The 27,287-nt window shown below is 37.9% G+C and overlaps 13 protein-coding genes across 13 annotated transcripts; 4 read left to right on the plus strand and 9 right to left on the minus strand.

The window, feature by feature from the left end:
- Positions 1-112: 112 nt before the first annotated feature.
- cdc13 (G2/M B-type cyclin Cdc13) lies at positions 113-1,546 on the minus strand (the record flags this gene model as incomplete). Its single annotated transcript, XM_056183815.1, has 1 exon — positions 113-1,546. The coding sequence occupies one exon, from the start codon at positions 1,544-1,546 to the stop codon at positions 113-115; it is 1,434 nt and encodes a 477-aa protein (XP_056039350.1).
- A 1,087-nt stretch (positions 1,547-2,633) lies between these two features.
- Positions 2,634-4,377, minus strand: exo70 (exocyst complex subunit Exo70; the record flags this gene model as incomplete). Its single annotated transcript, XM_056183816.1, has 3 exons — positions 2,634-2,702; positions 2,762-2,798; positions 2,846-4,377. The coding sequence occupies 3 exons, from the start codon at positions 4,375-4,377 to the stop codon at positions 2,634-2,636; spliced, it is 1,638 nt and encodes a 545-aa protein (XP_056039351.1).
- An 835-nt stretch (positions 4,378-5,212) lies between these two features.
- Positions 5,213-6,754, minus strand: ppr10 (mitochondrial PPR repeat protein Ppr10; the record flags this gene model as incomplete). Its single annotated transcript, XM_056183817.1, has 1 exon — positions 5,213-6,754. The coding sequence occupies one exon, from the start codon at positions 6,752-6,754 to the stop codon at positions 5,213-5,215; it is 1,542 nt and encodes a 513-aa protein (XP_056039868.1).
- Positions 6,755-7,565: 811 nt separating this feature from the next.
- On the minus strand, positions 7,566-8,114 carry rpl2501 (60S ribosomal protein L25; the record flags this gene model as incomplete). The annotated part of the gene is made up of 2 exons (XM_056183818.1): positions 7,566-7,893; positions 8,017-8,114. The coding sequence occupies 2 exons, from the start codon at positions 8,112-8,114 to the stop codon at positions 7,566-7,568; spliced, it is 426 nt and encodes a 141-aa protein (XP_056038953.1).
- Positions 8,115-9,036: 922 nt separating this feature from the next.
- cys2 (homoserine O-acetyltransferase) lies at positions 9,037-10,566 on the plus strand (the record flags this gene model as incomplete). Its single annotated transcript, XM_056183819.1, has 1 exon — positions 9,037-10,566. The coding sequence occupies one exon, from the start codon at positions 9,037-9,039 to the stop codon at positions 10,564-10,566; it is 1,530 nt and encodes a 509-aa protein (XP_056039353.1).
- Positions 10,567-11,144: 578 nt separating this feature from the next.
- pre6 (20S proteasome complex subunit alpha 4 Pre6) lies at positions 11,145-12,062 on the minus strand (the record flags this gene model as incomplete). Its single annotated transcript, XM_056183820.1, has 3 exons — positions 11,145-11,451; positions 11,534-11,907; positions 11,964-12,062. The coding sequence occupies 3 exons, from the start codon at positions 12,060-12,062 to the stop codon at positions 11,145-11,147; spliced, it is 780 nt and encodes a 259-aa protein (XP_056039354.1).
- A 742-nt stretch (positions 12,063-12,804) lies between these two features.
- mug24 (RNA-binding protein, rrm type) lies at positions 12,805-14,904 on the minus strand (the record flags this gene model as incomplete). Its single annotated transcript, XM_056183821.1, has 1 exon — positions 12,805-14,904. One exon carries the CDS (start codon positions 14,902-14,904, stop codon positions 12,805-12,807), a length of 2,100 nt encoding a protein of 699 aa, XP_056039792.1.
- Positions 14,905-16,047: 1,143 nt separating this feature from the next.
- Positions 16,048-16,882, minus strand: idi1 (isopentenyl-diphosphate delta-isomerase Idi1; the record flags this gene model as incomplete). The annotated part of the gene is made up of 3 exons (XM_056183822.1): positions 16,048-16,277; positions 16,351-16,689; positions 16,765-16,882. The coding sequence occupies 3 exons, from the start codon at positions 16,880-16,882 to the stop codon at positions 16,048-16,050; spliced, it is 687 nt and encodes a 228-aa protein (XP_056039352.1).
- A 377-nt stretch (positions 16,883-17,259) lies between these two features.
- On the plus strand, positions 17,260-19,422 carry sda1 (SDA1 family protein; the record flags this gene model as incomplete). The annotated part of the gene is made up of 1 exon (XM_056183823.1): positions 17,260-19,422. The coding sequence occupies one exon, from the start codon at positions 17,260-17,262 to the stop codon at positions 19,420-19,422; it is 2,163 nt and encodes a 720-aa protein (XP_056039355.1).
- Positions 19,423-19,660: 238 nt separating this feature from the next.
- On the minus strand, positions 19,661-20,965 carry gid9 (GID complex subunit Gid9; the record flags this gene model as incomplete). The annotated part of the gene is made up of 3 exons (XM_056183824.1): positions 19,661-20,125; positions 20,181-20,702; positions 20,741-20,965. 3 exons carry the CDS (start codon positions 20,963-20,965, stop codon positions 19,661-19,663), a joined length of 1,212 nt encoding a protein of 403 aa, XP_056039446.1.
- A 321-nt stretch (positions 20,966-21,286) lies between these two features.
- Positions 21,287-22,671, plus strand: tho4 (THO complex subunit Tho4; the record flags this gene model as incomplete). The annotated part of the gene is made up of 5 exons (XM_056183825.1): positions 21,287-21,337; positions 21,377-21,445; positions 21,511-21,632; positions 21,719-21,794; positions 22,198-22,671. 5 exons carry the CDS (start codon positions 21,287-21,289, stop codon positions 22,669-22,671), a joined length of 792 nt encoding a protein of 263 aa, XP_056039695.1.
- A 394-nt stretch (positions 22,672-23,065) lies between these two features.
- plg7 (phospholipase A2) lies at positions 23,066-24,379 on the plus strand (the record flags this gene model as incomplete). Its single annotated transcript, XM_056183826.1, has 1 exon — positions 23,066-24,379. The coding sequence occupies one exon, from the start codon at positions 23,066-23,068 to the stop codon at positions 24,377-24,379; it is 1,314 nt and encodes a 437-aa protein (XP_056039419.1).
- Positions 24,380-25,120: 741 nt separating this feature from the next.
- On the minus strand, positions 25,121-26,578 carry pka1 (cAMP-dependent protein kinase catalytic subunit Pka1; the record flags this gene model as incomplete). Its single annotated transcript, XM_056183827.1, has 1 exon — positions 25,121-26,578. The coding sequence occupies one exon, from the start codon at positions 26,576-26,578 to the stop codon at positions 25,121-25,123; it is 1,458 nt and encodes a 485-aa protein (XP_056039704.1).
- Positions 26,579-27,287: the final 709 nt, after the last annotated feature.

Raw genomic sequence — 27,287 nt, forward strand, 5'->3', positions numbered from 1 at the left:
AAAATTCAATAAACATGCACGCTAAAAAGGGATTCAAATAAACCAGTTCCCTGAATTAAAGCTCGGACAACTTAATGGTCAGGGGGTTCTTGAAAGTAGAAATAAAACGCGTTTACCAGCTTTCATCCCTCATATCATGGTGTATGCGTTGCTCTTGATGGTACGCATAGTCTTCATCGATATCATCTTCCAACGGCATTGAATTCTTTTTAATCCAATCACGAACGAACAAGCTGGCTTTCATAAATTTCTTAGAAGCATACTTCTTAAAGAAAGCTTCGTGTCGGACTGGCTTTTGCAAATAATTAATCATTTTCTTCACAACAGAGATAAGTTCGTGTTCCTCGTATCCAGAATAATGTACAAGATTACGATTCCAAACACCACGTCCAAGCATTTCTCGGGCTAAATACATAGCTGCTGCACACTGTTGGGAAGGAGGATAGGGTAACAGTCTATGATCCAAAAGAGCTATTTCGACCAAATACTTAGCAACAGTTCTTGTTTGAATGTCATAGAAATCAGCTTTAGAGATACGTCGTAAAAAGTTCATAGGATTAGGAAACGCAAGATTAAACTCCAAAACGCGTAATATATACCTTTCGGCTTGAAGTATGTCCTCCTCATCATAACTGCCATCAGCCATATAAACAAAATTTTGGACAGAGGGACACATGACCTCTTCATATTTACTAGCAATGAACAAAGCAGCAATTCCCACTAGTTGCAGTTTACCGAGAGAACAAACACGCAAAGACAAAAATCTATCAATGATGTTTACAGCCAAAAAGAGGGTCTCGGGAAGTAAACGGAAACGAGAATGCACTTCAATGATCCAATCTGTTAATATACCACGCATTTTCCAAGCAAGTTCTCTTTGACGATCCATATAGGTGGGCGATGGCATTGTTTCAATTTCTAATTGGTTAAGATACTGGAAGATATCAACAACATATTCAGAAACCATAAGAGGATCAGCCCAGTCTTCAGCATCCAAATCATCCCAGTCTTGCAGTTCTGGCTTTTCAACAGCAGCATTCTGGTGCATGAGTTCCTGAAGTGGAACGCGATCTTCAGTATCCTTCTTTAGTTTCTTTGAAAGAGCTTCGTTTTCTTTGGCATGAGCATCTGCGTGAAAGTCTGCCACAGGCTGGGTCGAAACAATATCCACAGGATGGGTAGCTGAGAATGAGGACAAAGAGTTAAGGGCAGAAGGTTGACGACGTTTCTTGGAAACAGGCTCATCATCAACAACTTTGGTAGTGTCCTTTCTTTCCTGAGGGCGATGGATTGGGTAACCAGCATTGGTGTGCCGAACATTTGCAGTCTTGCTCGCGAGTGGCGCACTGGTTTCCTTGGAATGGAAGTTTGAGACATCGTCCAAAGCGTGACGCTTTTTATTAGATGTAGAAGTGGAGATCGGTTTTTTTCCTGGTATAATAGCATTTTCGGATGAATGTAAAAGGTGTTTTGAGGGATTGTTTTCATCATTGTTGCTCAAGGCGTTAGCCAAAATGTGCTGACGGGTAAGGCGTCTAGTAGTCATTACAAAAATTCGAGAGTATCAATATAAACCAAATAAAAGGAATGAAGCAGGATATTAATAAAAACAAATGGACGTTACGGTCTTATAACAACTTGACGTTAGGAATAAAGCGCGCGCTTTCAGTATAAGATATAAAAGAACGTAGAAAAAGAAAGACGAAGGGGGAATGCAAATCGAAAAATTAAAGCTTTACCACCTTTTACAAACGGGAGCCTTCAACGCTAGACAGGAAACGACTCGCCGGGAATCCACAAACTTTTGAATGAAAGCAAAAAAAAGAACTCAGTTCACTAAAGCTGTTAGTATACTATTTGTATAATGGCGGTTGGACCAGGTATACATCGTCGAACTGGTATCTTTTTTCTTGGCTTTTTGAAGGAAATTTTAAAAACCGGTTTAGTAAACCCATCGCTCATCAATAGCTGCCTATCTTCATTCCTTGAACTGCCTAGGGAAGAAAATTTTCAGCCATATCTTGACAGAACCTTCAAAAACCCAAGTTTTTGGCTTTTCCATTCTTTAAATGTACAACTCTATCCCATACTTACAAAGCACTCAAGCGAGTTTCCGAAGGAATACAGAACTGTCAACTTAACCAACAAAGTTCCGTTTTTTTACTTCGCTTCCAGCTTTTCAAACAATAGCAACAGTCTTATCCTGTTTTTGTTTTTGCTTGAAAAAATGAGCGTTTTAGGTGTAATAAAGGAAATTTGGCAGGGCGTTGGTTAAAGACAAGTTCGGTTCTTGGTGTAGAAAGGAGATGTAAACAAGGGTTGTCGGGGTAACCTAATACATCATACAAAGGGGTAAGGGTCATACAAATAAAGTGATAAAAACAAACAAACGCTACTTTAAAAGATCAATTTTACAAAAAGAAAACATAGCCGGTTGAAAAAGCAAAGCTTTTCGCCATTCCTCACTAAGGGTCTTCTTGGAACCATTGAAAACAATTACAATTGAACAGTTTACTTTGATAATTCAAGGGTAAGTTTGAGCTCAAGGTTAAGATTAAGAGCAAATGGGTGATAACTTCAAACATGTAATGGTTTTCATAAATATATAAATCATTTCTGAAGTCTTTCATGAATCAAGATAGCGAAGGATTGAATGCTTCCGTAATGTATGAATCCAACTGAGCTTTTGTGAATCGTATATACTAGAGAAGAGTTAGTATCCTATCTTCCACATTGAAATCAATTTCTAATAGATGTTTACCTTTTCTTTGTATTTCGTAAAGTCACTCGTGAAATATCTGCTTAGTTAGCAATGCCTCTAGGGAAGATATGGAGTTTTGCATACTTGTCATAAAATCTTTGATACAGAGGCAGAACTGTTTTCCGCACTTCTTGCAATAGAAAACTGGCAACCGAAGGCTCAAAGCGCACGGATTCCTTGTGGTTCTCAACTATACTGGTAATTTGTTCATTAAAGTTTCGGAACTTCTCCTTGGTTGCCTCTCTATCTTTGGTAGACATGTTTGGTTTTTCTTTTGCCTTCGTATAAGTAGCGTCCAACATGTTTTGGGAACATTGACGCCAAACCTCCATATACATACTGGAGTACTTTTGGGATAATTCTGAAAAGTTGTTGAAATGTTCGTCATCCAAGTAGGTTGCAACTTCGGAATCCGCACACGCAGACTCGAAATAGACACTACTGTTCAAGAGAATTATACCCTTTTTCCAATTGATTGTATCTACAGCTTTGGCGCTTTCCTCCACAGAATTCAGATAAGATAAGAGACAATCCATAACATAATTTTGAACTAAGTCTCGTGTTGTCGATGATTGCTGCAAATCCGGTGCCAATTCATGTCGCCAACCCCAATTACCAATACTCTCTAATAAATAAAATGAATCCTTATATTGGCATAAGCTTGTTAAGAATAACATGATACCTTGAGCGATGTCACTAACTCCATTGGTGCTTAGTGCTACAGGCCTAGAACTGTTGCAGTAGCCATTGTACAAACTCGATAAGGAAGCAATAATAATTTTTTCCGCTTCCTTTCCGACGCCAGAAACTAAGCCAAGCAAAGCAACATCCTCGAAAGGCATATTCATTTGCATGTAATCCTCGGTGATCTTTACACAATGTATCAGTGGAAACAGAGGATGATTCTCGAGAGCAGACTGTTGTTCATAAACTGCTTCCCGTTGATGTATAATATTTGAAACAGTTGAAATAACATTCTTTCCAATTCGCTGGTATAAAGCTTGAGATGTTTCTGTATCATATAATTGGAGTAGCTCTGAAGCTGTAGCAGAAAGAATTCTAGCTAACGCAATCAAATAAATTGCAACTTCTTCCTTTCCTCGATAGAAGTCTTTCGATGCTTCATTCAATTGTCCTGCATCGGATTGTGAAGATAGGGTTTTTAATAACTGGACCAAACACTCACTTTTAATTTTGACGTAGTTGGAACTGATATCTGAGGAATAGGAAATAGGATACAGAACTTCATTGTCAAATTGTTGAATCAACCCCATAAACTGTTGAAGAGTTTCCGTAGGAAATGCCCATATTTGATCCAAATCCAGTATGGTCGATGCCTTCTTCAACGAAGATGCAGCATGAGTCTGTAAAACTTTCTGACACAAAACAGAAAGTCTGCTACATGTTTCGCTTAACGCAACCTCGACTTTACGCTGTGTTTTGGTTGAAAAATGAAGTGGACTTGACTGTAAGCTTATAAAATAGCGAGCAAGCACTCTCAGCATTCTCATTACAAGCTGTATTTTTTCTGTAATTGGGGCATCATTTTTATCCGAGGTATCCAATTCCGCTTTAATTTTGGGGAGGTTAGAGTGAATCACTTGTAGAACCTCCATTTCTTTTAAAGTGTCATAGATGTCTAATCGGTTTTCAGTAAGCAAAACCACTTAATCGGTACATACTGCTTGATACGCGATTGTAATTTGTAACGTCTCCTCGAATTACGCTGGTTGATTCTTCTAAAACACCCAAGCGTTTGTCCATAAACATTAGTATATCGGACGCGTCTGCAATATCTTTGGCGACGGAACCAAGGCTCCTTTGGAAATTTTCCAAGCCTGTTAAAAGTTAATAAACTGCCAATATCGTAACCAGCCGATTTTACCTTTATTTTCATCAAATATATCCCTTGACCTACATAATCGTTAATAGTTGATTGTATTTAATCTTCTTACATTGTAAATCATTTATATGTTGAGTACTAATTGAAAGAATGGTAGAACGTTGGTTTGAGAAGCACAACTTTGGGAGTACAGTAGCAATTGAAATTGATGAAGGTGTTCAATAAACCAAAAAATTATAGGATGGAAAATGAAATGAGAGAATTATCATTCTCTCTTTATATTTTTTATTAGAAAACGAATATGGAAAATATGGAACTGATGTTATTTTTGAGGCTGTTTCTAAAATGATAACACATGAAGAGACGTTAACTGGCCAAAATATTTCCAAAAATATATTGAATCTAAGATGATTAAAATAAAGACTGTTTTAAATCATTATATCGCTATATATAGTATTATAGGTTTGCAGCAAACCATGGATCAATAGATTTCTTTTATAGCATTCTTTCTTGGCATGAAAATTGACGAGATGGATGTTTCGAATTGATGAATGACAATTTATAAATAACTTACCCGTGAGAGGAGAAAAGGTATTCCATGCCTTGTTCTAATAATATAAGCAACGATAAGCAACAGCTTTAGGAGTATCCAGGTTTTTCGATAAAAAATCATAACCTAGTCGTTTCAATATGGACTGAAGTAATTTGAAATCTTCTTCAGTTCCATTTTTTTTTACAGAATGTAGAGCAAACAGTAACAACTGCTTTGATAAAGGCCTTCCTTCTTTGTGAAGGAGTTCTAAATTGCCAATAGCTTCAGCGTATTTTCTGACTAGTATTTGTAAAGCAATATAATTCTCTCGTAATTTGAATTGATCAGACTGGTTGAGGTGTTTACCTTCTTTACTTATGGCATCAGCTAATTCAAGAGAACGAAGTTCAAACGCCAATTGGAAAACAATTTTGTAGTCAACGAGAGTCAAAAGTCTCTTTGAACGTAAATTTGTAAAATAGCGTAATATAAGTGCTAAATCTTGGGTAAAAAGTGCAGAAAGCATGATTAGTCTGGAAATTATAGCATGAGTGGGTTTAGAAGCATCCTTAAGAAACGTCGACAGGTTATTCTCTATTTCTGTCGATGATTTAAATTGTTTGTAAAGAGATTCCGCTATAGGCATCAGAAATTCTGCAGTTGACTTGGTGTGTGTGCCTTTGTAAAAATTTTGGAAAAACTTGAGCGCAAGAAGAGGCTTATTTTCGAAACATAGCCTGTCCGTTATCTCCTGATATAGCATATAATTGACAGGGAAATCACGCTTGGCCAAATAAAGCGTAAGTTGGATAGCTGCTTCGAGCTCATGGTTTGCACAAAGAGCCGTGACAGCCATATCCATCGAAGTTGCATTAATACTTTGAAAATTTTCTTGATATAGTATCGGAAGCAAGAACTTCATCCCCTTTGTATGATAAGAATAGGCAAAGCATAGCAACAATTCGTAGTAAATCTTTTGGAGTTCTCGCTGCTGTGCAATTGAATAAGTATGTCTTCTTTTCAGTAAATCTGGCAACAATATTTCTGCCAGAAAATAACAAGTATCCACATTTGTTCCTGTACGCGTAGACGTTAGTAAAAGTCTGCGAAAGGTATGCATGTATACTGATAATTCATTAGGGAAAAAAGAAACGAGTGCCATCATATCGTAAGAGTTCTTTTCTCTTATAAATACCCAAAGAAGATTGGTTATGGATTCAGGACTCAGTGCCATCATGCTATTAGCAGCAATCTCACGCAAACGAGAGGCAAGTTCGCCCGATTGTTTTTTCTCGGCAACCGAGGTCGCTTTTTTGAAGAATTTACTAGTGAGTAAGCTATGATCATGACCATATTGGTTTAAAACATCATGTACTTCATCTTCATTGCTTTTTGAGGTAATTAAGTCTCCAATATCAATGTTTCGTGAAGAACCTGTTTCATTTATAATAGAAGAGAAAAACTTCATCCGTTCTGGATGTGTATTCAGCTTTTCCAATGTGCTCAAGGAAGCTTTGTTTTCTAAGGAACGGGCATGTACATGTACATTTCTACAAAGCAAATTTGAAGCAAAAAGAGCATTGCGGAGTCCATTTCTGTTACATATTCTCATAAACATTTCGCGTACATCTGAAGTTCATTTAACTATTTTCAGGTAATCGACATCCAGAGCTGTTAACGAATAGCTTAAACAATCAAACAAAACTTCATTTACGTTTTCTTTGATATTGCAAAAGAAATTCCGTAGTTTGAATTGTTTTTCTAAGTATTTGAAGTGCTCTCGGTAGTGGATACACTTTCAGTGATTTATCACTTTGTTCTGAGAGTGTATACACAGAGGTAGCGATGTTACTTTGGTGAGAATGTCTATTTACAAAACAAATCCAAATTAAAAAATAAAGAAAATAAAATCAGTCAAATCGTAGAAGCATTTTTCTTTGATATGTATTTACTAAAGTAATTAAGAGTGTCTGTTTAGCAAAAAACGCTTGTCCTTTTTGCGAATAATTAGAGACCCACCAAGTTTGCTCGAGCACGCTCTCACAATGTTTATATGTTAAATTGTAGTGGTGTAACATATCTTTAAAGGGATAAAATAAAAACCAAGATTCAAATGACTTAGTTCGTTTTCACTTAGGCCTATTCTTCATGCTTATCAAAGAGTTATGGATATTAAAAGAAATACGGACTTCAAGTCTTCTTAGAAGAAACAGATTTATTCATGCATGATGCTCACTTGCAACTTTCACCCACAAATAATCTCAACGTGTGCGTTCAAAAAAGATACTCAATATGCCTTTAAACTATGTCTACTATACAATTTTTACCATATGAAATACTAAGTTCATAGATTTCATGCTACAAGAAGTAATTGAATCTATGAATATCAAGATTTTATTAATCCTTAATGCCCAAGTAAATTACATGGTTTAAAGGAAACCAATGCGGTTAGCAACGTCAAGAGCATCGGCATCAGCGGAAAGCTTGACGAAAGCCTTCTTGGTACCGTTGGGACGGATCAAAGTGTTGATGTTGACGGCTTCAACGTCGTAAAGCTTACGAACAGCGTCCTTAATGGTGTGCTTATTGGATCTCATGTGTACAATGAAGACGAGAGTGTTGTCGTCCTCAATCTTCTTCATAGCAGATTCACTGTTGAGAGGGTTGAGGATGATCTTGAACTCATCAAGACGAGGGGCATGAGCAACACTCTTACGAGCGTACTTGGGCTTACGAGGAAGTTGAAGAGTCTTGGGGCTAAAAAAAAGTTAGTAAGCTGGCGACTAAATATGTACTAGCCAACTACTGTGTTTGATAATATTGGACGCGGGAACAAATCTCCAATATACACAGAGCTAAAGCTCAAATCGTTTCACATACCGACGGAAGGTGGTAGAAGTACGAACCTTCTTGGCAACCTTGTTGTGGACTCCCTTTTGAACGGTCTTCTGTGCTCCTTTAGCTTTAGCAACGCTCATGATGTCCTGTCAACTAAGAGTTGGTTGTTGCTTGTAGCAGGAAATTCACAAAAGTTTGCTCTTCTTCAGCCCAAAAAAGCAGTCCAACCCTACCCTAACAAATGGTTGAACCTGCTATGGAAATCCAAAAAGAAGTTTTTATCACTCACTAAAAACTATTAACGAAATCCACTGTGTTGTATTTATTCCTATATACTGGCGTTCTATATCAGTAAACGGGTTTACGTATAGTAAACTGCTTCATTAATAAGTATAAGTAGTATAGCGTTCGAGTACGTAAAAGGGTCTAAGCTACTGTATGGAGTATTTACAATTTAATATATGTTTGCGCTGACAGGATTTCAAACTCTCATCTCTACCAATATCAACGGCTTTGACAAAAAATCAGAAATAAAAGACTTTTCGTTAAAAAACATGGTTACAAGTAATCAATTATAGAAAAAGAAATATTTCCTATGTCACATGGCTCAAACTCTTATTCTTTTTTCCAACTTTAAACAATGAATCACAACGCGTTCGCGTTTCGCAAATTCATCCAAATCCACTAAAAGCGTTTATGAATTACCACAGAGACCTGTACTCTTAAAACATTTCGCCAAAATAATAAAGTTTTCTTGCTGTCAAAGTAAAGATGAGAAGAACGCGTTGGATTTTTAGCGAACGTTATGGTTAAGCAAAGCTAATATGCTGAATCAGCAAATTGCGGAATACGGAGATAAGTTGAAAATTTCGCCTAAACGGCGTTTACCACCGGTGGAGTGGAAATCCCTGCGATGGTGTAAGAGAAAAGACAAATGTTGTAATCGCAATATGCGCTGTCTCGTTAAAGATCGGAAAATATTTTCAAGGGTTTATAAAGCCACTATTTCCCATTATATAACTAATTTGAATAGATCAAATATACCATTAAGACGTTATTGTCATGATGAAAAGTGTGTTTCGGTCGATGAGCAAACGGCTGGGGCCTAATAAACTGGCTTTTTGCCGGTTTCAGAGCTCCAATCCTCCAATGTCATTTCCTTGCGTCGATCAGGCGCAGGAACGCAATCGCAGATATGAAGAAAGCCTTCAGCAGTTTCAAACCCCAGGCAATGAAGATCCAGGGGCATGCATAACTTCTCCTTCACTTGCTTCGGGACCTGAACCCATCTATGGAAAAATTGTATCTGGTTTCAAAAAGTTTAACTATAACAATGTATTCCTTTGTGATCACGGCGGTATTTTACCTAAATTTGAATTGGCTTACGAAACTTGGGGCGCATTGAATGAAGACCGCTCAAATGCCATTCTTTTGCATACCGGTCTTTCTGCATCTTCACATGCTCATTCTCATCCGGATAACCCACAACCTGGTTGGTGGGAACAGTTCATTGGACCAGGAAAAGATTTAGATACCAACAAGTTTTGTGTCATTTGCTGTAACATTTTAGGTAGCTGCTACGGTAGCACTGGTCCTTCTTCTGTTGACCCCGGTGATGGAAAGAATTATGCGACCCGTTTTCCCATCATAACTGTTAACGACATGGTTCGTACCCAAATTTTACTTTTGGATCATCTGAAAATCGATAAGCTTCATGCTAGCATTGGTAGTTCCTTGGGTGGTATGCAATCGCTAGCGTTTGGTGCTTTGGCACCTCATAGAACTGCTCGTATCGCCAGTATTTCTGGTGGTGCTAGATCTCATCCTTATTCTATTGCACTTCGTTTTACTCAGCGACAAATTTTAATGAATGACCCTCAATGGAACCGAGGCTTTTATTATGATGACATTCCTCCTCACACAGGTATGAAACTATCTCGTGAGGTCGCTACCATTTCCTATCGGTCTGGACCCGAGTGGGAACAACGGTTTTCCACTCGTCGCGCCAACCCTGCTGTACCACCTGCTATGTGCCCTGATTTCTTAATAGAAACATATTTGGATCATGCTGGAGAAAAATTCTGTCTTCAATATGATCCCAATTCCCTTTTGTATATTTCCAAGGCCATGGATATGCATGACATGACTGCTTCAAATCAGAAGATTCTCGCTGAGAACAGAAAGAAAAATCAGCATAAGTTAGAAAAATATTTGGCTGAAAATCCAGATGTATCACAAGAAGACGTGATTAAGGCAAATTCAAACAGTGTTGTCTTGCCCGATACCCCGATTGAAGAAATTTCTAATGAAGATAGAGTTCCTGAACCTGATGTAGATTCGGATTTAACCGCAGGTTTAGTTCCTCTACGAAACATTCCAACCATGATTATGGGCGTCGAAAGTGATAATCTGATGCCTGTCGCATGCCAGCGTGAAACTGCTCGTTGTTTGGAGAAGGCTGGAAATGATAAAGTTGTATACCATGAATTGAATGCCGACGAAAGTTTTTATGGCCACGATACATTTTTGATTTATCGTAAAAACTTTAACTTGGTTGGAAGCAAACTAAAGAACTTCCTTGAGCAGAGCTAAAGTTTGTGTTTTCATTTCGACACAAGAAATTAATTATGAAATTGATTAATATGGTATTTATTTCGCGTCACGAAACCTGTTTTCGGACTTTTATTCCTTACGATTTTTGGTCTTTAAAGAATTCGATGTATATCTGAAATTCCGTGAAGTGTTGATTCTAAAAGTTTTTGGGTTATGTTGTTAGTTTTCACGGTGTAGCGGTCCTTGCTTGGTTCTATTGGTGTAAGTTTTGTACGCTCATCACGGAAAAACATATTGTTTTACAAATAAATCCTGATATCGATCATGGAATAGATTTTAGAAAAAGAAGTATGGTCTACTAATAAAATTACGAAGATGAAACAACTAGAGAGTGTTTGTTTACAGGCACGAAAAAAGCCATTATTGTTAGCAATGGGAATCATATTTAAGAACCACATCAATTGCAAAAGTATCGTTGAAAACTCTAATACATAAGATTTGTTATGAGAAAGGTTATTTGAGACAAAGGTTTTGTAGGCGTTAGGAGACGAGCATCGTAAAAAAAATACAGGAAAGGAAAGTCTTTCAACAAAGCTGCAGAACGAAAGAAAAACAAATTATGATTGTGAAGTGGTTGAAGCAGAAGTAGCAGCAGCGCGGCCGTTTTTCTTACGAGCGGCTTCAGCCTCTTTCTCTTCCTGAAGCATTTTGACGATGGAATCAATTTGTTCAGAGGGAAGGAATTCAACGTCTTTACCAGGGTCCATAATGGCAAGCTCAACGTTACCAGCAGAAGTTTGAACAACTTCTAATAGACTGTTAATTGTAAGGCGAATCGATTCTTCACGGGACAAGTCTTCCTTCCAGTTCTTTTCCAAAAATTCACGGGCACCCTTGCTAGAACGACCGATAGCGGAAGCTTTCCTATATGAAACGCGTTAGTACGGTCTTAAACCAATTTTAAGGAATGAAACAAATCCCCAAATCCAAGCTTCACATCACATACCATGCATTGTAAACGCCTGCCGGTTCTGTCTGGTAAACTCTAGGCACGTTGCTATTCACGTCAAAGCCGGCAATAAGTGTCGACACACCAAAGGGACGGACACCACCTGCTTGTGTATATTTTTGCTGGACACCAGCTACATAACGGGTTATGGACTCTAAAGAAGCAGGGTCTGCCAAGTTCAATTTGTGTGATTGAGCTTCAATACGAGCCTTATCAATTAAAATTCGTGCATCCGCATTTAAACCAGCAAAAGCCAAGCACACGTGATTGTCGATTAATGCAATCTTTTGGAAACTTCCTGGATTTTGTAACTTGGGGACGTTTTTCTTCTCCACGCCAATAACAATACAATCTTTTCCGCGAAGAGCAACCTAACCAAATGTTAGTCTCATACTTTTATCCAACAGCATTTCCTGTTTGGACATACAGCAGTAGTACCACGGCGAACAGCTTCTTGACCGTATTCTACTTGAAGCAAGCGGCCATCTGGCGAGAAAACTGATAGCGCACGATCATATCCTGACATTGTTCGTAGTTGGTATTATCCAAGTTGATGGTTTGGTCTTATACATCTTTTGGTCAAGTGTTTGGTTTAGTGGTATGGTTAACAGTCTCTTGCGCAGTGAACAAATGGCGTATCTGTAATAACGCGGTCTAGTGTGTTTTAGCAACCTTTTTACGAAATAGTAAACAAACAAAAAATGGCAACAAAATTCTAATTGAAGAGTTTTCAGGTCTCTTTTGTTTTTTTATGTTTTTTGTTTTGTTCGAGTTTTGATAGTAAATTTGCAGTATCATGCTGATTATAAAATTGGTTTGTAAAAGAGCACCTGTACAAATTTACAACAAATATACTGTCCTACCGATTATGCTTGAAAACAATAGTGTTACAATGATTCCAGTTTTTATTTTCATTTTATTTTTCTTACTTTTTATTTTATTTTAATTTAGTTATTTATCTAAAAGATGATTGAAAAAAAAAGTGAAATCAGAAAAAAAGCAGACAAAAAGGTTAAGCAGAAAGCAGCAAAAAATAGACAGAGAAGGAATGATTCGAAACAGGCATAGCATTGTTTAGTATTGATAAGAAGTTCGCTTTCAAAAAATCAGCAGACAAAAAAGAAAAGAACCAGCCAAGCCATAAGGTCTAAGAGTAAGAATAGTCGAAAAAAAAAAACAGTAGGGGAGTAATAGGTAAGCTAAGAAGATAAAAAAATTGCAAAACGGGTAATTTTTTAAAAAGAGAAGGACCAAATTCTATAAGAAGATCATTTAGGATTTTGCATTTGAGTAGATTGTTGAGCTTGGTACGGAGACATAGATCCATACATATTAGGATAAGGAGCAAACGGAGGGACATACTGAGTAGAAGAATTCGTATCTTGTTTGATATTCGAAGGTGCTGTAAATATAGGAGGATACATTGGAATAGTAAATGGGACAGCAGAAGGTAAAATGGGTTGTTGTGTTTGCATTGTGCTCAATGAAGGGGAGTTATTGTGTGGGGATGAAATATAAGAGTCAGATTTATCACACCGATCACGAGCATATTGTATTTTACTCTTCTGGAAAGCTGGTTGTAAAGGTAATCCATGAAACGCTTTCATGCCATTCGAGATATTTGTGTAGCTGACAAACCCAGTGTTTGGTTGCTTCAAATATTTTATACTTTCGATTTCACCATATTGGCGTAGCAATAATTCCAACTCCTTTTTGGTGAAAGAGTCACTGACTTTGCTAAAGTAGACATTACGGGAAGCACCCATAGAAATTGATGTTTCCAGCACACGTGGCAAATGGCCGCTTTCTTTCCCCCATCCAGACTTGATACGACGTCCATGAAGGATAACCGTTTCATTTAAAATGTAAGAGTGGAAGGCTTTCGCATCGGCAACGTCCACGAATGTAACAAAGCATATATGCTTTTCGGGAATATAGTGAAAATCCTGTAAAGGCCCACAGTGAATGAGATCACATATTTCTGAGCCTTTTACTTTAGCATCCAAATTGCCCAGGAAAACAGTCCGGTTTTCTACGTCGGAATTTTGAGACATATCAGAAATAGGCTCTTTCAATTCAGGATTAGAGCTCACAGAAAGGGAAGAGGAAGACGGTTTCGGAGAGCCGTATGTAGGAGTATACGTGCTCGTACCACGATGTTCACAACGGTCAGTACCATAGAAAATTCTCCAAGCATGATAGGCGGGATCAGAGGACAACGTTTGCACAACACGAATTGCATCTTTGATATTCAAATAGTGGATGAACGCAATGTTCTTTCTGGATAATATTTTCACACTATCGATCTCACCAAATTTGCCAAAATGATCGACTAGTTCATGTTCGCCAAACGAAGCTGGAAGGTTTCCAATAAAGACATTTCTACTCGCGGCCATATTGTTACAAACGTTAAATACGGACTCTGAGAGACGGCATGGCCTGGCAAAAGTAACCTTTAAAGAGCGACTTTGAAACTGGAATCTTCGACGATTATAATATTCGTGAAACTTTAAAGAATCTTCTGCATATAAAAAAGACAAAATCACCTTGTTTTTCTCGAGTTTTTGTTGTACCCTTTCCAACGGGCCAGCATGAATTTGTGAGAGAAGGTCGCTTATCTTATACTCAGAAGGAAGATTACTCAGAATCAAAACTCGAAAGTCGGCCAAGTACTTTGTTTCTTGATAGGGTGAATTCAAAGCATCCTTTGGATCTGGCGGTTGGGAAGCAAATGGGGGAGACGAAGAAGACATCGGTTGAAACGGGGTGCATTGAACGGGATGGGCTGGGTAAGGATTATCGATAAATGGAATGATTTGAATGGGATAATATGGGTTAGGGCCATAGTACATATTTCCAGAAGTTGAGTTGGTAGACAAAGAAGGAACGGAATTTGAAGAAAGATTAGAAGCAGGAGCAGAATTAGAAACAGAAAGAGAAGAGTGCTTTTCTAATTTGTTTTCAACAAATTTTGGTTGAGATTGTTCACTTGTGCCGGAGAGAGCAACTTCATCCTTTTCTATTGGATCAACAACCAGCTCCTGCTTCTTCTTTTCGCAAAGATCCTTCGGCACGTTCGAATCCTCAAAAAATTCAATATCATTGGGAGAGTTAAGGGAACTGGAAGTAGAGTATGAATCGAATGACTTCGACTGTTCTTCCTCTTCACAATTCAACAATTGATCACCTTGTTCTTCTAGAAAGCCGCTTTTCAACACATGAGAGGTATCTTCTTCCTTTTCAAAAAGTAATTCTTCTTTCATATTCAATCCCGTCGTTTGAATAGTTTCGCATGGTACGATGTGTACGACCATACCTTGATCTTTCGGTTGACTGTCGTCGTGGCAGGAAGTGATGGAGTCCTTCATAGCCTTTAATCGAAAAAAATACCTGCAAATCTCTGATTGCAATGCGATATAGAGCCAAAAATTCAGAAAGCTAGTAATGCGAAGTATAGAAAACCGAGGGAATGCGACTCCTATTTAAAAGATCTCAACAGCAATCAAATCAGTCTTTCGTAATCGATTTTACCTATTCTCTCCTGCTTTCCCCTCATTCTTTGAACTATATTTTGAATTGTAATGAAGGTGTGCATAAACAAACCTTGTCCTCATTTGCTCATTTGCCTTTGCCTTTCCTGGGGAAGCCGAAATATATGACGCATGCTTTTTAAGCTCACAATTACCATCGCCAATCAAAAGCCTTTTAACCCCCGCATTTTTAAGGATTAAAGTAAAGCTATTACCAAGCGATATCTTGTCGCTGTTTCATTGGTGAGAGCATTTGACGTAACCATGTCCAATCGAATGTAAACAAACACATAAAAGCAAAAATTCAAGAAAAGCGCTCCAGAACGTTTGCATTTGACTTTCCAATTACTAACATATGATAGAATTTTTGTTAATCCAGGGTTTGCCAGGAGCCTGATGGGATGCGCAGCTTCATAAAAGCCATATGGAGAAGTCGCTGAAAACAAGGCCGGCAACAAGGATGAGCAGACTCATGAAAAAGGAACTTCTCTTGTACCAAGTATAAAGAGGATTTCTTGTCTTTTTGTCTTTTTTAATAATGCGTAACCCACGTGTGCTGATTATTACCAAGTTTTCAAACTCCTGTTTCCTCCCCAGCAAAGAAGCATCATGCAAGAATTACGGGTTCCCTCAACTCGGGATAGACCATCGAATCGCATATTATTAATATTATACTACACCTGCATTTATTATCTCGAATTGCAAAAAAAAAGAGTGAATAATCGAAACGCTTTCGACAAGTTCGATAGGCATGTAGATGTGTGCTAATTAGACCCAACTTTACTTTTTTTTTTTCCCTCTAAACTCTCTTCAAAAGACGTATAGACTATACAACAAGTAAATAAAGCAAAAGATTAGTTCCCTCCTTTCATTTCCATTGAATGGTCGATACCAACAGACAAACCAAGCAAAGTCTGGTCTGTTCCAAAAGAAGGTAAACCGAATGTTTTCAAAGATAGCAAATAAAAATGTCAAATTCGTTTATAGCATCCGATGAATTTCTCGATCCTGGAATTTGCTTGAATGATCCACATCAGTCCACCAATGAAACAAAAAGTGCTGGCAAATTAACTTGAACCATGGTGTAAACTTGTATTGTGGATCTTCAAACATGGCCTTCAACTCATCCATAGTAACATATTTGTAGGCTTGCACCTCATTAGGATTGATGTCCAACTCAACTTGACCTTTATAAAATAGAATATAGTCGACTAAACAATCATGATTAGCAAACTGAATCCCAACCTTTTTTTTTTTTTTTTTTTTTTTTTTTTTTTTGCTTACTCTCGTGCTCGCCCCATTTATCTATGCTGGGTGCAAGATAATGAATTCTGGTTAAAAATTGATACTGATCTTTAGGAATATATTCGGCCTTAATTCCTAGCTCATGAAGTAGCTTTCTTTCTGCTGCAGACTTCACACCTGAAATCGCTTCATCTAACTCAGATCCACGCTCAGAGGCAACGTCTAAAGGATGTGAGCAACAAGTGTTGGTCCATAAGGAAGGAAATGTGATCTTTTCAGTTGCACGTTGTTGTAACAAAAGACGATTGTCATTATCGAAAAGAAACATAGAAAATGCTCTATGCAATAATCCTTTATGTATGTTTTCCATTAAATGACCTAGTTTTTCAATTAGTTACAAATCCTTACGTGGAACTGTTTTCTTTTTTTTTTTTTCCATAGCGAACCTCATACATTCTTTTTTGGAGCCTGATCGCACAGGCTTGTCGTTTTCATCTACCACAATACAAACTTCTTCCATTAATCTCAATTGCTCTTCATCGTAGCGCATTTGTTCTTGTGTGACGCTCATCGTCTATGTTGGTGAAGGGTAAGATAACTTCTTCGCGTCTCCTTCGTACAGCCCACCAACAACCAACTACGAGAAACTTTGGAATTGTTTCCAAATACTTCGTATTTTGGTTGATTATTTCTTTTCCTTTTCTTTTCTTTTTTAAGTTAGAATTTTTTTGGTGTCTTTGAATTTGCTTTTGTAAAACTTTGCATTTGCTTGCAAATCCATAGTTTGCTTTCAGAAAGATACCTTCTAAGGACTCCTTTCTGTTGACAGTATTATTGATACAATTTCTGTTCATTTTCCCGTCTTTACACCTATTTGCAATATCAGTAGGTGCCACATTATAGATTTCAGTCTATTTTTTCTTAACAACCCGAGTTTAAGAAGGAATCATGGTGAAACGTCGTACAGCCGCCGTTCTTCCCATCAATCTCCCTCATTTACAACATTTGGTAAAAAAGGACCCCAAATCCTACAGGGACGAATTCTTGCAGCAGTGGAATCATTATGAAACAGTCAGAGAGATTTTTCTTATACAACCATCCAACGATGTCACTGAATTTAATTCTCTTATAGATTTTATTGCTCAAACATGTAACCACTATACGGACATAACTAAGGACTTTTCAAAGGAATTGATGGATTTACTTCTAAAAAATCATGATCAATTTCCTTTCGAACTCTCTGAAAAAATTGTACAGGCTCTTGTTTTATTGAAAAACAAAAGTGCTTTATCACCTATTGCACTTCTGCAATGCTTTTTTCCTTTATTTAGCAGTAATCCTTCCCGTACCTTCCGAGAGCTCCTATATGAACAAGTTTCTTTAGCGGTGCGCAATGCAAACAAAAAAGCTAAGGACGATAAACTGAACAAAGCTGTTCAAGCTGCTTTATTTACCTTAGTAGAAACTTCGGATACGGCTTCTGTAACACATACGGATTATTCGAACAAAAAGCACGAATATTCTCCTAATGAGCTTTCCGGTATGTGGGCCGTAAAAATGGTTCAAGACTTGTGGAAACGAAACATTTGGTCTGGCGATGCTCGTGCAGTCAATATTATGAAGACAGCCGCCTTATCGAACAACACCAAAGTTATGCTTAGCGGTGTCTATTTCTTCTTAGGGGCCGATACCCAAGGCGAAGAAGAAGAGGGCTCGGACGAAGAAGAAGATACAGATGTTGGTCGATTAAAGCATCAGTCGACCATTAATAAGAAAACCAGGTCTCGTGAAACCCAAATAGAGCGTATACGTGCTCGTATGAAGAAGAAAGAAAAGGGAAAGTTGGCACCCCCTACGAACGTTAACTTCCCTGCTCTGCAACTTCTATACGATCCTCAAGGGTTCGCCGAAGAGCTTTTTGAAAAGCAACTAGTGAATTCGAAGCGCTCTTTGTCTATGGAGCATAAGCTTGTGGTTCTTCGTCTCCTCACAAGATTGATTGGTAATCATAAGTTGACTGTTTTAGGACTTTATTCATACATGATGAAATACCTAACCCCTTATCAGCGCGATGTTACCCAGTTTCTTGCTTGCTTGGCTCAAGCCAGCCATGAGTTTATTCCTCCTGATGTTTTAGAGCCTTTAATTCGAAAAATCGCCGATGAGTTTGTCACTACAGGAGTCGCCAATGAAGTTGTTTGTGCAGGTATTAACGCCATTCGAGAAGTTTGTGCACGTTCTCCTTTTGCAATGACAGCGGATCTTTTACAGGACTTGACTGAGTATAAGTCTAGTAAGGATAAGGGTGTTACGATGGCTAGTCGTGGTCTCATTAGTTTGTATCGTGAGGTTGCTCCTGATATGTTGAAGAAGAAAGACCGAGGAAAGGTTGCATCGATGGAGTTGAAGGATCGCATTCCAATTAGGTTCGGTGAGGAACTGAATGTTGTCCATGGTATCGAAGGTTTAGAACTGCTTGAGAAATACAAAAACGAAATTAAAGATGATGGAAATGAGGAAGACGATGACAAGTGGGAAGTTGCGGACAACGACAGTGATTCAGGAGAGAGCGAAGGCTGGGTTAACTTAAAAAGCGATGATGATATTGACATCAGCGACAGTGAAGAGGAAAGTAATGATAAGATAAACACCGAAGGAACATCGGAAGATAAAGCTAAGTCTGAAGACAATGAGAACAAACAGGAAGCCTCTAATTTGGCTGCTCGTTCAATATTGACCCCAGCTGATTTGGAGAAACTGGGAGAACTCCGCGAAAAAGCTAACGTTGACCGCTTGGTTCATGGACCAAAACGTGTGCATGACAATGACGCTGTCGTTGATGCATATGATATTGAAGGACCAAGGAAAAGGATGAAAGATGATCGCGAAGGTCGTTTGGCCCGTGTCATGGAAGGTCGTGAAGGCCGCGAAAAATATGGCTCCAAGAGTAACCAATTTAATCCTACAAGTCTTTCAAACAAGAGAAAGCAAAAGACCAAGAACTTTATGATGATTAAACATAAAGTTAAAGGAAAGGCTGGTAGAAGTCTTATGCAGAAGCGAAAATCTTTGCGAGACCATATTGACCGCGAGAAAAAACGTATTAAGTAAAGAAAGTTTACTTAATGTCAATGGTTTTAAGATATCTCTGGGTGAATTTTTTTGGTAATAGTATTATAGAAAGGAATCGGTTTAGGGATTAGGACAATTAATAATTATTGCATTATAATACAGGAATCTTCGCGATGAAATAATTCAAGTTATCTATCTATAATTATCGCTTAACATTAGATTCATTACAATCGTTACATATTTCTTCTGGAACACTTTAAAGAAAATTGAAATGGAGCTATACCACGTACACCTTTCTGAGTAACTCAGAAGGATAGTCTTTTCCTGAAAAAGGATCTTTCAAATATCCTTCTTGTGTCCCATTTACTTCATTCCATGCAATTAAGCTCTTAATTCCGTAAACATGCCCATTTGGAAGGGCGACAGGGCGATTATCGCTATCCAGTCGAGCACCCGTTAATGAATCAACAATGACTGATTGGGTAACATGAGCATAAGGTAAAGACTGTGCGAGAACGCTTAGGTTGGGAGTGCATACAGGACACTGCCGAATGGCGGAAGACTGAAAGGAGTGAGAATTGTGTGCATCTTCGTAATTATAGCAAGAAGGAGTTTTCAAGGAAGAAAGACCTGCAGCTATCGCAATATGTAGAATGGAGACTGAGGAAAGACAATTCACTTGGCTGAATGTTTTGGAAAACAAGGATGCCAAGAAGTCCCAACGTTGATCGGAAAGATATTCCTAATTAACAAAAGTTAGACGAAAAATCAAGAATTAAATAAACTATTACACTTACATTGTATCGAGAAATTTTCGTAGAATACGGAATCGCCAAAAGAGCTGCAACTTGCTGAAGCCTGCCCGCATGGGTTTTGGTCCAATTACCAAAGTAAGTTTTAGCAAAATTAATTGCCTGAACTTTTTTATTCGACTTTACCAGTTCAACAAAACGCTGTATTCGGATCTCGAGTTCCAGCGTGCTACTAATCTTCTTTAGAATCGATCGATGCTCGGCGCACCATGCAAGTACCTCTTTCAATTCACGTCGGAGAATAGAGTCAAGTATTTGCTGGTACCTCTTGTAAATATCAATGTCAACCATTTCAAACAAATCGGAGTTTTTGCATAATTTTATGGCAGAGTCATGATAGCCGTTTGCTAACATGTAATCCGCAATCAGTCGATTCAAACGAGTCCTGGACCAATCCAAATATTCCGGTGAATCCAGGTCCTCAATTTGGCTGAGAGTATTTATAAACTGTAAACGCAACCGCGTTCGCTGAATATGCATTTCTTCGGCTTCTCTAAGCTGTACCATCTATCAATGTTAGATTAGTAGATCATAGGAAAATTTACCTTTTTCTTTAAATTTCGATTCCTCGAAACCAAGCTATCAATCTCTTGGACTTTACTTTCAATCGGAATTGACTCTTGAAGCAAAGCAGTAAGCGTTGAACTCATTGCATGGGACTCATGTTCCAATTGTCGAAGTTCCAGCTTGAAATTTAATCTCAGTTGTTCAAATGATAGCAAAATTCCAGGCTTTTCCAGCATAAATTGTTGTTCCAAGGAAAAACTCATTGGGCTTACGAAGACCTGCAAGAAAAACTCAAAGTATAATCAATTCCAGAACAGAATTAGAACTATCGTCTTCTTTAAAAAATATAATATTATGTCGTTTAGAGAAAACGGCCTCACGTAGTTCAGCTTAGAACAATAGACTAAAAAAGCAGCAAGAAAAAACAATTCGGCAAGACAAAGATAGAAACAATGATTGTATTCTTCAGCTAACTCCTATTTCCTTGATGGAAGCATATATATACAAAGAAGTGACCTTGTTTAGTATTGGTAAAGGATGCAAAGCAAAGAACGGTGGATTCGTTCACGTCAAGAACCATAACGATGAGTATGTCGCTGGACAAATCATTAGATGAAATTATTAAAGACAAAAAAGTAAGTCACTTAAAATAAACAGTATCATTTACAATTTAGAAAAGTAGTGTCTTTCGAAGACCAGGAAAATCTGATCGTCAGAATAGAATTGTTAAAAGACGAGGAAAGGTATACGCTTGCGAATCAACTAGTTTATGATTTTACTGAATGCTAAATGCTTACTTTGGATCCAGAAACTAGTACAAAAATCTACTTCTCAGAATCCTTCTATAGACAACGAACCATGGCAGCATGATTTGAACCAGGAAGATGACTCTTCCGAGAACTTAAAGTATGGTCACAAAGGAAGAGATAGGTATGCGTCCACACTAGAGCTGTCATTTTGGCCTTCCACAGTTTTAGCTACATGGGATCATTCCGGGAAGCTAACATTAGCTTCAGAAACTCCTTCTCTGAATCTTTACACACTGTTGTAATTGAAAATTTACATTATGAGCTATCTGAAGAGAATATCAGGGTAGGTTGCATAGAAACGTAAAAGATGGATTTGAAGGAACCGACTTGAGCAGAAAGATGTGAGCCTTCCTTTGGGATATCCAGTAAAGTTGAAATCCCATCCAGAAAGAAGGTTTCCTTGGAGGTCTCAGCAATTGGCAACCGCGATTATGGGAATTTTACCTTGCAGATTAGACTTTATAAAGTGGAACATTCAAAATAGGCAAATTGCGACTTTAGAACGTATTGCAATTTGATCTTTTTGTTTAGAGACTTTCAAGAAGATAATCGATCACCCTCTTTGCTCCTATGCGAGTTGCAAGTCATTTTCTTCAAACCGGGAGCTTTCTTGACTAATGTTTTCATTCAGTCTATGTTCTTAAATGATTTATTATATCACGCTTAGTATTAACAAAGTTTATTAGTCACTGCTATCAGATTTTCATCCTCATTCTATTGTAGTGGATTATGATCGCGCCGGTCGTTCTGAAGGAACTTGTCGCGCCCTCTTCTTTTCGAAAGAAGAAGCAACAACTGCTGTGGATTCTTTAGAAGGTCACTTTGTTAATGATCAGCCTATCAAGCTATTTTTGAAACCTCCTACATCCCTGCTGGATCGAATTTCTTTTTCCAGCACTGCTGAAAATGCTAATAAAAAAGCTCCTTCCAAGAAGCTCAACCGTTCAAGAAGTGAAAAACGGATTTCCCCAGTCCATCCCGTTTCACACGAAGATCTTGATCGTGAACTTGATGCTTATACAGCTTCCTACCAAGCACCTTCAAGTTTTGAAGACAAGCAAAAAAAAAGCTCTGGTAATGCAAAATATGTAGGGGAAGGTAAAGGCGATGGCACAATACTTGCTCAAGATACAGAGGATATGCAGCTTGACGACCCGTAGTACCGGAATACAGTACTTCACCAAGCCAAAAAAATAAATACTTCTTAATGAAATTATTTCTTTTTGTGTAGTAATTGAATGTAAACATATATATCTTTGGAATAGATTATCTTTGGTTTCCTACCTCTACATTCCATAGAAAACATACCATTTTCAAAATTGGTCCATCTGGCAAAACGCCTTTTTCAGCAGCCAACCCGGACATTTTAGTATCCATATATGATTTAAGGATTACTACTTCATTACTACAATTGTTTTTTTTTTTTTTTTTTTTTGGCTAACTCAGTGAACTTTCGATAACATATTCGGTCGATTTCATTTGGGACGTTACTTCGACGCGTCGTCTAAGAAATCTTAAAATAGTTGTTGATATTCAGAGTTTCATCTTTATAATATGAAATTCTCTATCATACCTACTACCGCCTTGCCAGAGTATGAGGGTCCATTATGTGTTGGTTCGGTGGTCATTGAAACAAGTGTTCCTAAAGAACTTCAATGTAAGTTATCAAATATTGAACATGAATTGAAAACAGTTAAACTCCGAATGTTTTATCCTATTTTTCCCACCAAAGAAGTAAAGCCCCGGAAAGACGAGCTTTGGCTCCCCTTCAATGAAGGAATTCCAAATATTGCTACAGGGTTTAAATGGTGGATGATTCGAACATGTGCAAGACAGTTTTCTAAAACTTCTTTACCTGTTTATGATGGGACTCTGTTTCAGGACAGTCAAAATACTAAGCTGCCAGTATTGTTGTTTAGTCATGGACTTTTGGGTTCAAGGAATGTTTATTCTTCTTTATGTGGAAATATCTCTTCTTATGGAGTCGTTGTTTTGGCTTTAGAGCACCGTGACCAGACTGCTATAATTTCAACTGTTCGTGATCCTAGTCACCCGGATGATAAAGGATATCTTGTTCAGTATCGAGAAATCAAGGATTTTTATAGCGAGGATACTATTGCATTACAAAAGGACAGACTTCATTTTCGTGAAAGGGAAATTCAGCTTGCTGTGAAAATGATCCGCTCAATCAACGAGCACGGTGTACCTAGCCTTGACACAGCCTACTCTTCTTCTGGTGATCCTAACGTCTGTAAACGTCTGTTTGAATCACTGAAAGGTCGCTTGAATACTACAAAAGGAGAGCTTTTACTTTCGGGTCACTCGTTTGGTGCCGCCACCAGTGCTTTCATAACAAACTCATCAACTCGCTCCCTTGACAGCAGTAGCCTGCATCAGGAAGAATACAAATGCGTAATTTTGTATGATATCTGGATGTTGCCTGTTCTCCAGCTGAATATACAGAAAATCAAGTACCCTACTATAATGATCATATCTTATGAATTTCAACGCTGGGCTGATAACTATAACGCCTTGGAAAATTGGCTTTTTGGCCGCAAATCGAAATCAGATGTTGATCAGGAAACTTCTGCAAACAAGCTTGAAATTGTTCCAACTGAAAAACCATCTCACGTGTTCGTCTTAGATGGGACAGTCCACGCAAACCAAAGTGATCTACCGATTCTTTTACCGAGTATGGTTTTCAAATTACTTAAAGGAAAAGTTAAAGCTGATCCTTATGAGGCTGTTATAATTAACGCACGTTCTTCTGTTCAGTTTTTGCGGGAGAATGGAGTCAAACTTCAAGGGGAAAATGACCCCGACAGTTTAAAGTCGGAAGTCATTCCTGGCTGGGAGAAAATCATCTAAGTAAACAGCTTTTTATTCCAAAAACTTAGGACTACTTTTATTTATTCAATCGGCGTGCTAATCTGTGGATTTCTCGTGTTTTACCAATTTTACATAAAGGAACCTCTGATGCTTCAATCTATACTTAGCTTTCTTTACTTACTTTTTTTTGGGGGATATATATGATCATAATCATTCATGACATTACTTCTATTAAGAATAATACACAAGTTTGAGAACTTAAGTCATCATTTCATTACTGTTCATGAGATTAAAAATGAACTAAATTAGAACATTAATAATTTTATCAAATAGAATAATAATAGCACATCAAGTTCGCAGCTATTACTTGCAACTAAAGGGCCGGATTTTTTTATCAGGATTCATTCAAAACAAGCTATATTGTCACAAAAATCAAAACTTTTAAAGGGAAATAAGGGAAAAAGACTTGAAAATCATCAATATACCTTCTCTTTTTTATATAAAATGCATAACATTGGCATTTTTTTTTTCGTCCAGTATCAATCATGCGACAAAAACATATATTCACATGATACCAGAATTAATAAATATATTTAAAAGGACGAATTAGCGGATCGGTAGCAAAATATAGAACCCAAAAAGCAATAAAGAACAATCAAAAAGTCGTGGATTCCAAGATAACATAACAAAATCATAGTCATAATAATTCAAGGATTTATTCTACTACGACTGCCAAAAATAGAATAAATATCAATAGTTTCCAATTCTTTTTAGAATGACTTAAAAGTCCTGGAAAATATCTGAGAATTCTGGATTCTCGTTGTTACCATAATTGGTGGGACCTGTAGCATAAGACTCAAATTGACTCGAATCACCCATGCCAGCACGGATTGGAGGTACATAAGGAACTTCAACTTTACGTGTCAAAATTTTGTCCCAACTAATATCTCGGAACCAAGGATGCATAATGATATCCATACTTCCATCTTTAAGATTTCCATACCGACTCGTAATATCCCTTTGAAGAAGATGATCCATAAGGTCAATGCTAGCGTGGGAGAAATATTGGGGATACGAAATGCTACCTTCAAGAATGTTTTCATACAGTTTCATCGGATTTTCCGAATAAAAGGGAGGATAGCCAGCAAGCATTTCAAAGATGAAAATACCCAAAGACCACCAGTCAGCAGCTTTGTTATAGGGCTTCAAGGAGATGATTTCGGGAGCTAAGTAGTCCGGTGTTCCACATAACGTGAAACAATTGTTGGTAGAAACACGTTTCGCAAACCCAAAATCAACAATTTTTAAATGTCCAAATCGATCAAGTAAAAGGTTTTCAGGCTTCAAATCACGATACACAATTTGATTGTGATGCAAATAATCCAAAGCCAGGATAACTTCCGCAGCATAAAACTTTGCAACCTTCTCTGGAAAACGATGACATTTTCTGAGAAGGGAAAACAGTTCACCACCTTCTGCGAAATCCATGACCATAAATAAATTTTTAGCGTCTTGGAATGTTCCCCACAATATGGTAATGAAAGGATGCTGAACTCGGGAAAGGATATGGCGCTCATCGCAAGTGTGTTCCACTTGCTTCATGTCTACCACTCTCCTTTTTTCTAAAACTTTAATAGCATAAAACAGTCGGTTATGCTTGGATTGAACTAAATGTACTCTGCCAAATGACCCCGTACCTAAAGTTTGGAGAAAATCAAAATCTTGGATTCCATAGCGACCCTTCGTTGAATGATCTGCAGGACGAATTCGCTTCCTCTGTAAATCAAGCAATTGCGAAAGACGTGACTTGCGCATTTGGCGATCTCGTAAGTTGTCAGTGTTTTTGCCGGCGTTTTTATATTGATTATTCTCGGTACTCCGAGAAGCGGCTTCACTAGATGAAGGAGCAGATTTGTCAGCGATATTAGAAGGTTGTTGCTGTCCAGGCCTAGCGCCTTCATTTTGTTGCATGGACTGCATGGTCTCTACTTGAGGCCCCTCAGAAGTTGATGGTGCCGGCTGGCTCATAGTTGCTTCTTCTAAGGCGGCAGGAATACCAGATGTCCAGACACTGTTTGAAGAGTTTTTTTCCATTGAATTTTGGTCTTCTTGTTGTGAATCATTACCTCTTTGGTTCTGGGCAGGCGAGTTGGATTTATCTTCTGGCTGTCGGTCCATATATCCGTCCACCTTGGTAGCTTGATCGCCGGATGACGCAGGATAGGTTGCAGTTTGCATTTTAGAACAAAACTGGGATGGTTTCCAATGGGGGAAAAAAGTCTTACACGATATGAATAAAAATACAAGAAAATGATAATTAAGCACAAACGCAGCAAAAGTTTTCAAGTTTACTCGGCAGTGAAACAATCAAATGAATCAATAAACTCAGTAACTTTTTGATATTGTATCTTTTTGTCAAAATTAACACTTGCGTATTCCACAATCTGCTTCTGTCTCTGGTTGTTTGAAAATAATTGAATTGTGGAATCAGTGAATCGTCGCTTTTTGTAATAATAAACAGTAGCACTCCAATGTACCTTCTTGTCAAAGAAGCGCCTTAGTTAGAAGACACACAGGAAAATCGACGCTATTGTCTGTAAACTTTCCTTCACCTTATTTGCTTCGTGCTCTCTATTTCTTCTGCAAGCTTGCAGAAATAACACCACCACAAATAGTCTCTCTTCGGTTTATAGGAATGCGTTCTTGGAGCTTGTGTTTTGCTAAGGACAAGTGAAGCATGGTGTTGTCATTCCCCAATACGCTTGAAGTCATTAATTGAGGAGGAATTCTGTTTTCCCGCCGTCCCTCGTAAAATCTGCCACCGAATATGAGCGTACTAACGAATATTTTATATAACGACTCTATCAAGTTCGTTAAACATACCAAATGAATTTAGTAAGATTCAGAAAATAATATGATATATCAGTGCATATGAAAACAAAAGAAT

This window comes from Schizosaccharomyces osmophilus, chromosome 3 (assembly GCF_027921745.1).
Source record: "Schizosaccharomyces osmophilus chromosome 3, complete sequence".
In the NCBI taxonomy this organism is placed as follows: Eukaryota; Fungi; Ascomycota; class Schizosaccharomycetes; order Schizosaccharomycetales; family Schizosaccharomycetaceae; genus Schizosaccharomyces; species Schizosaccharomyces osmophilus.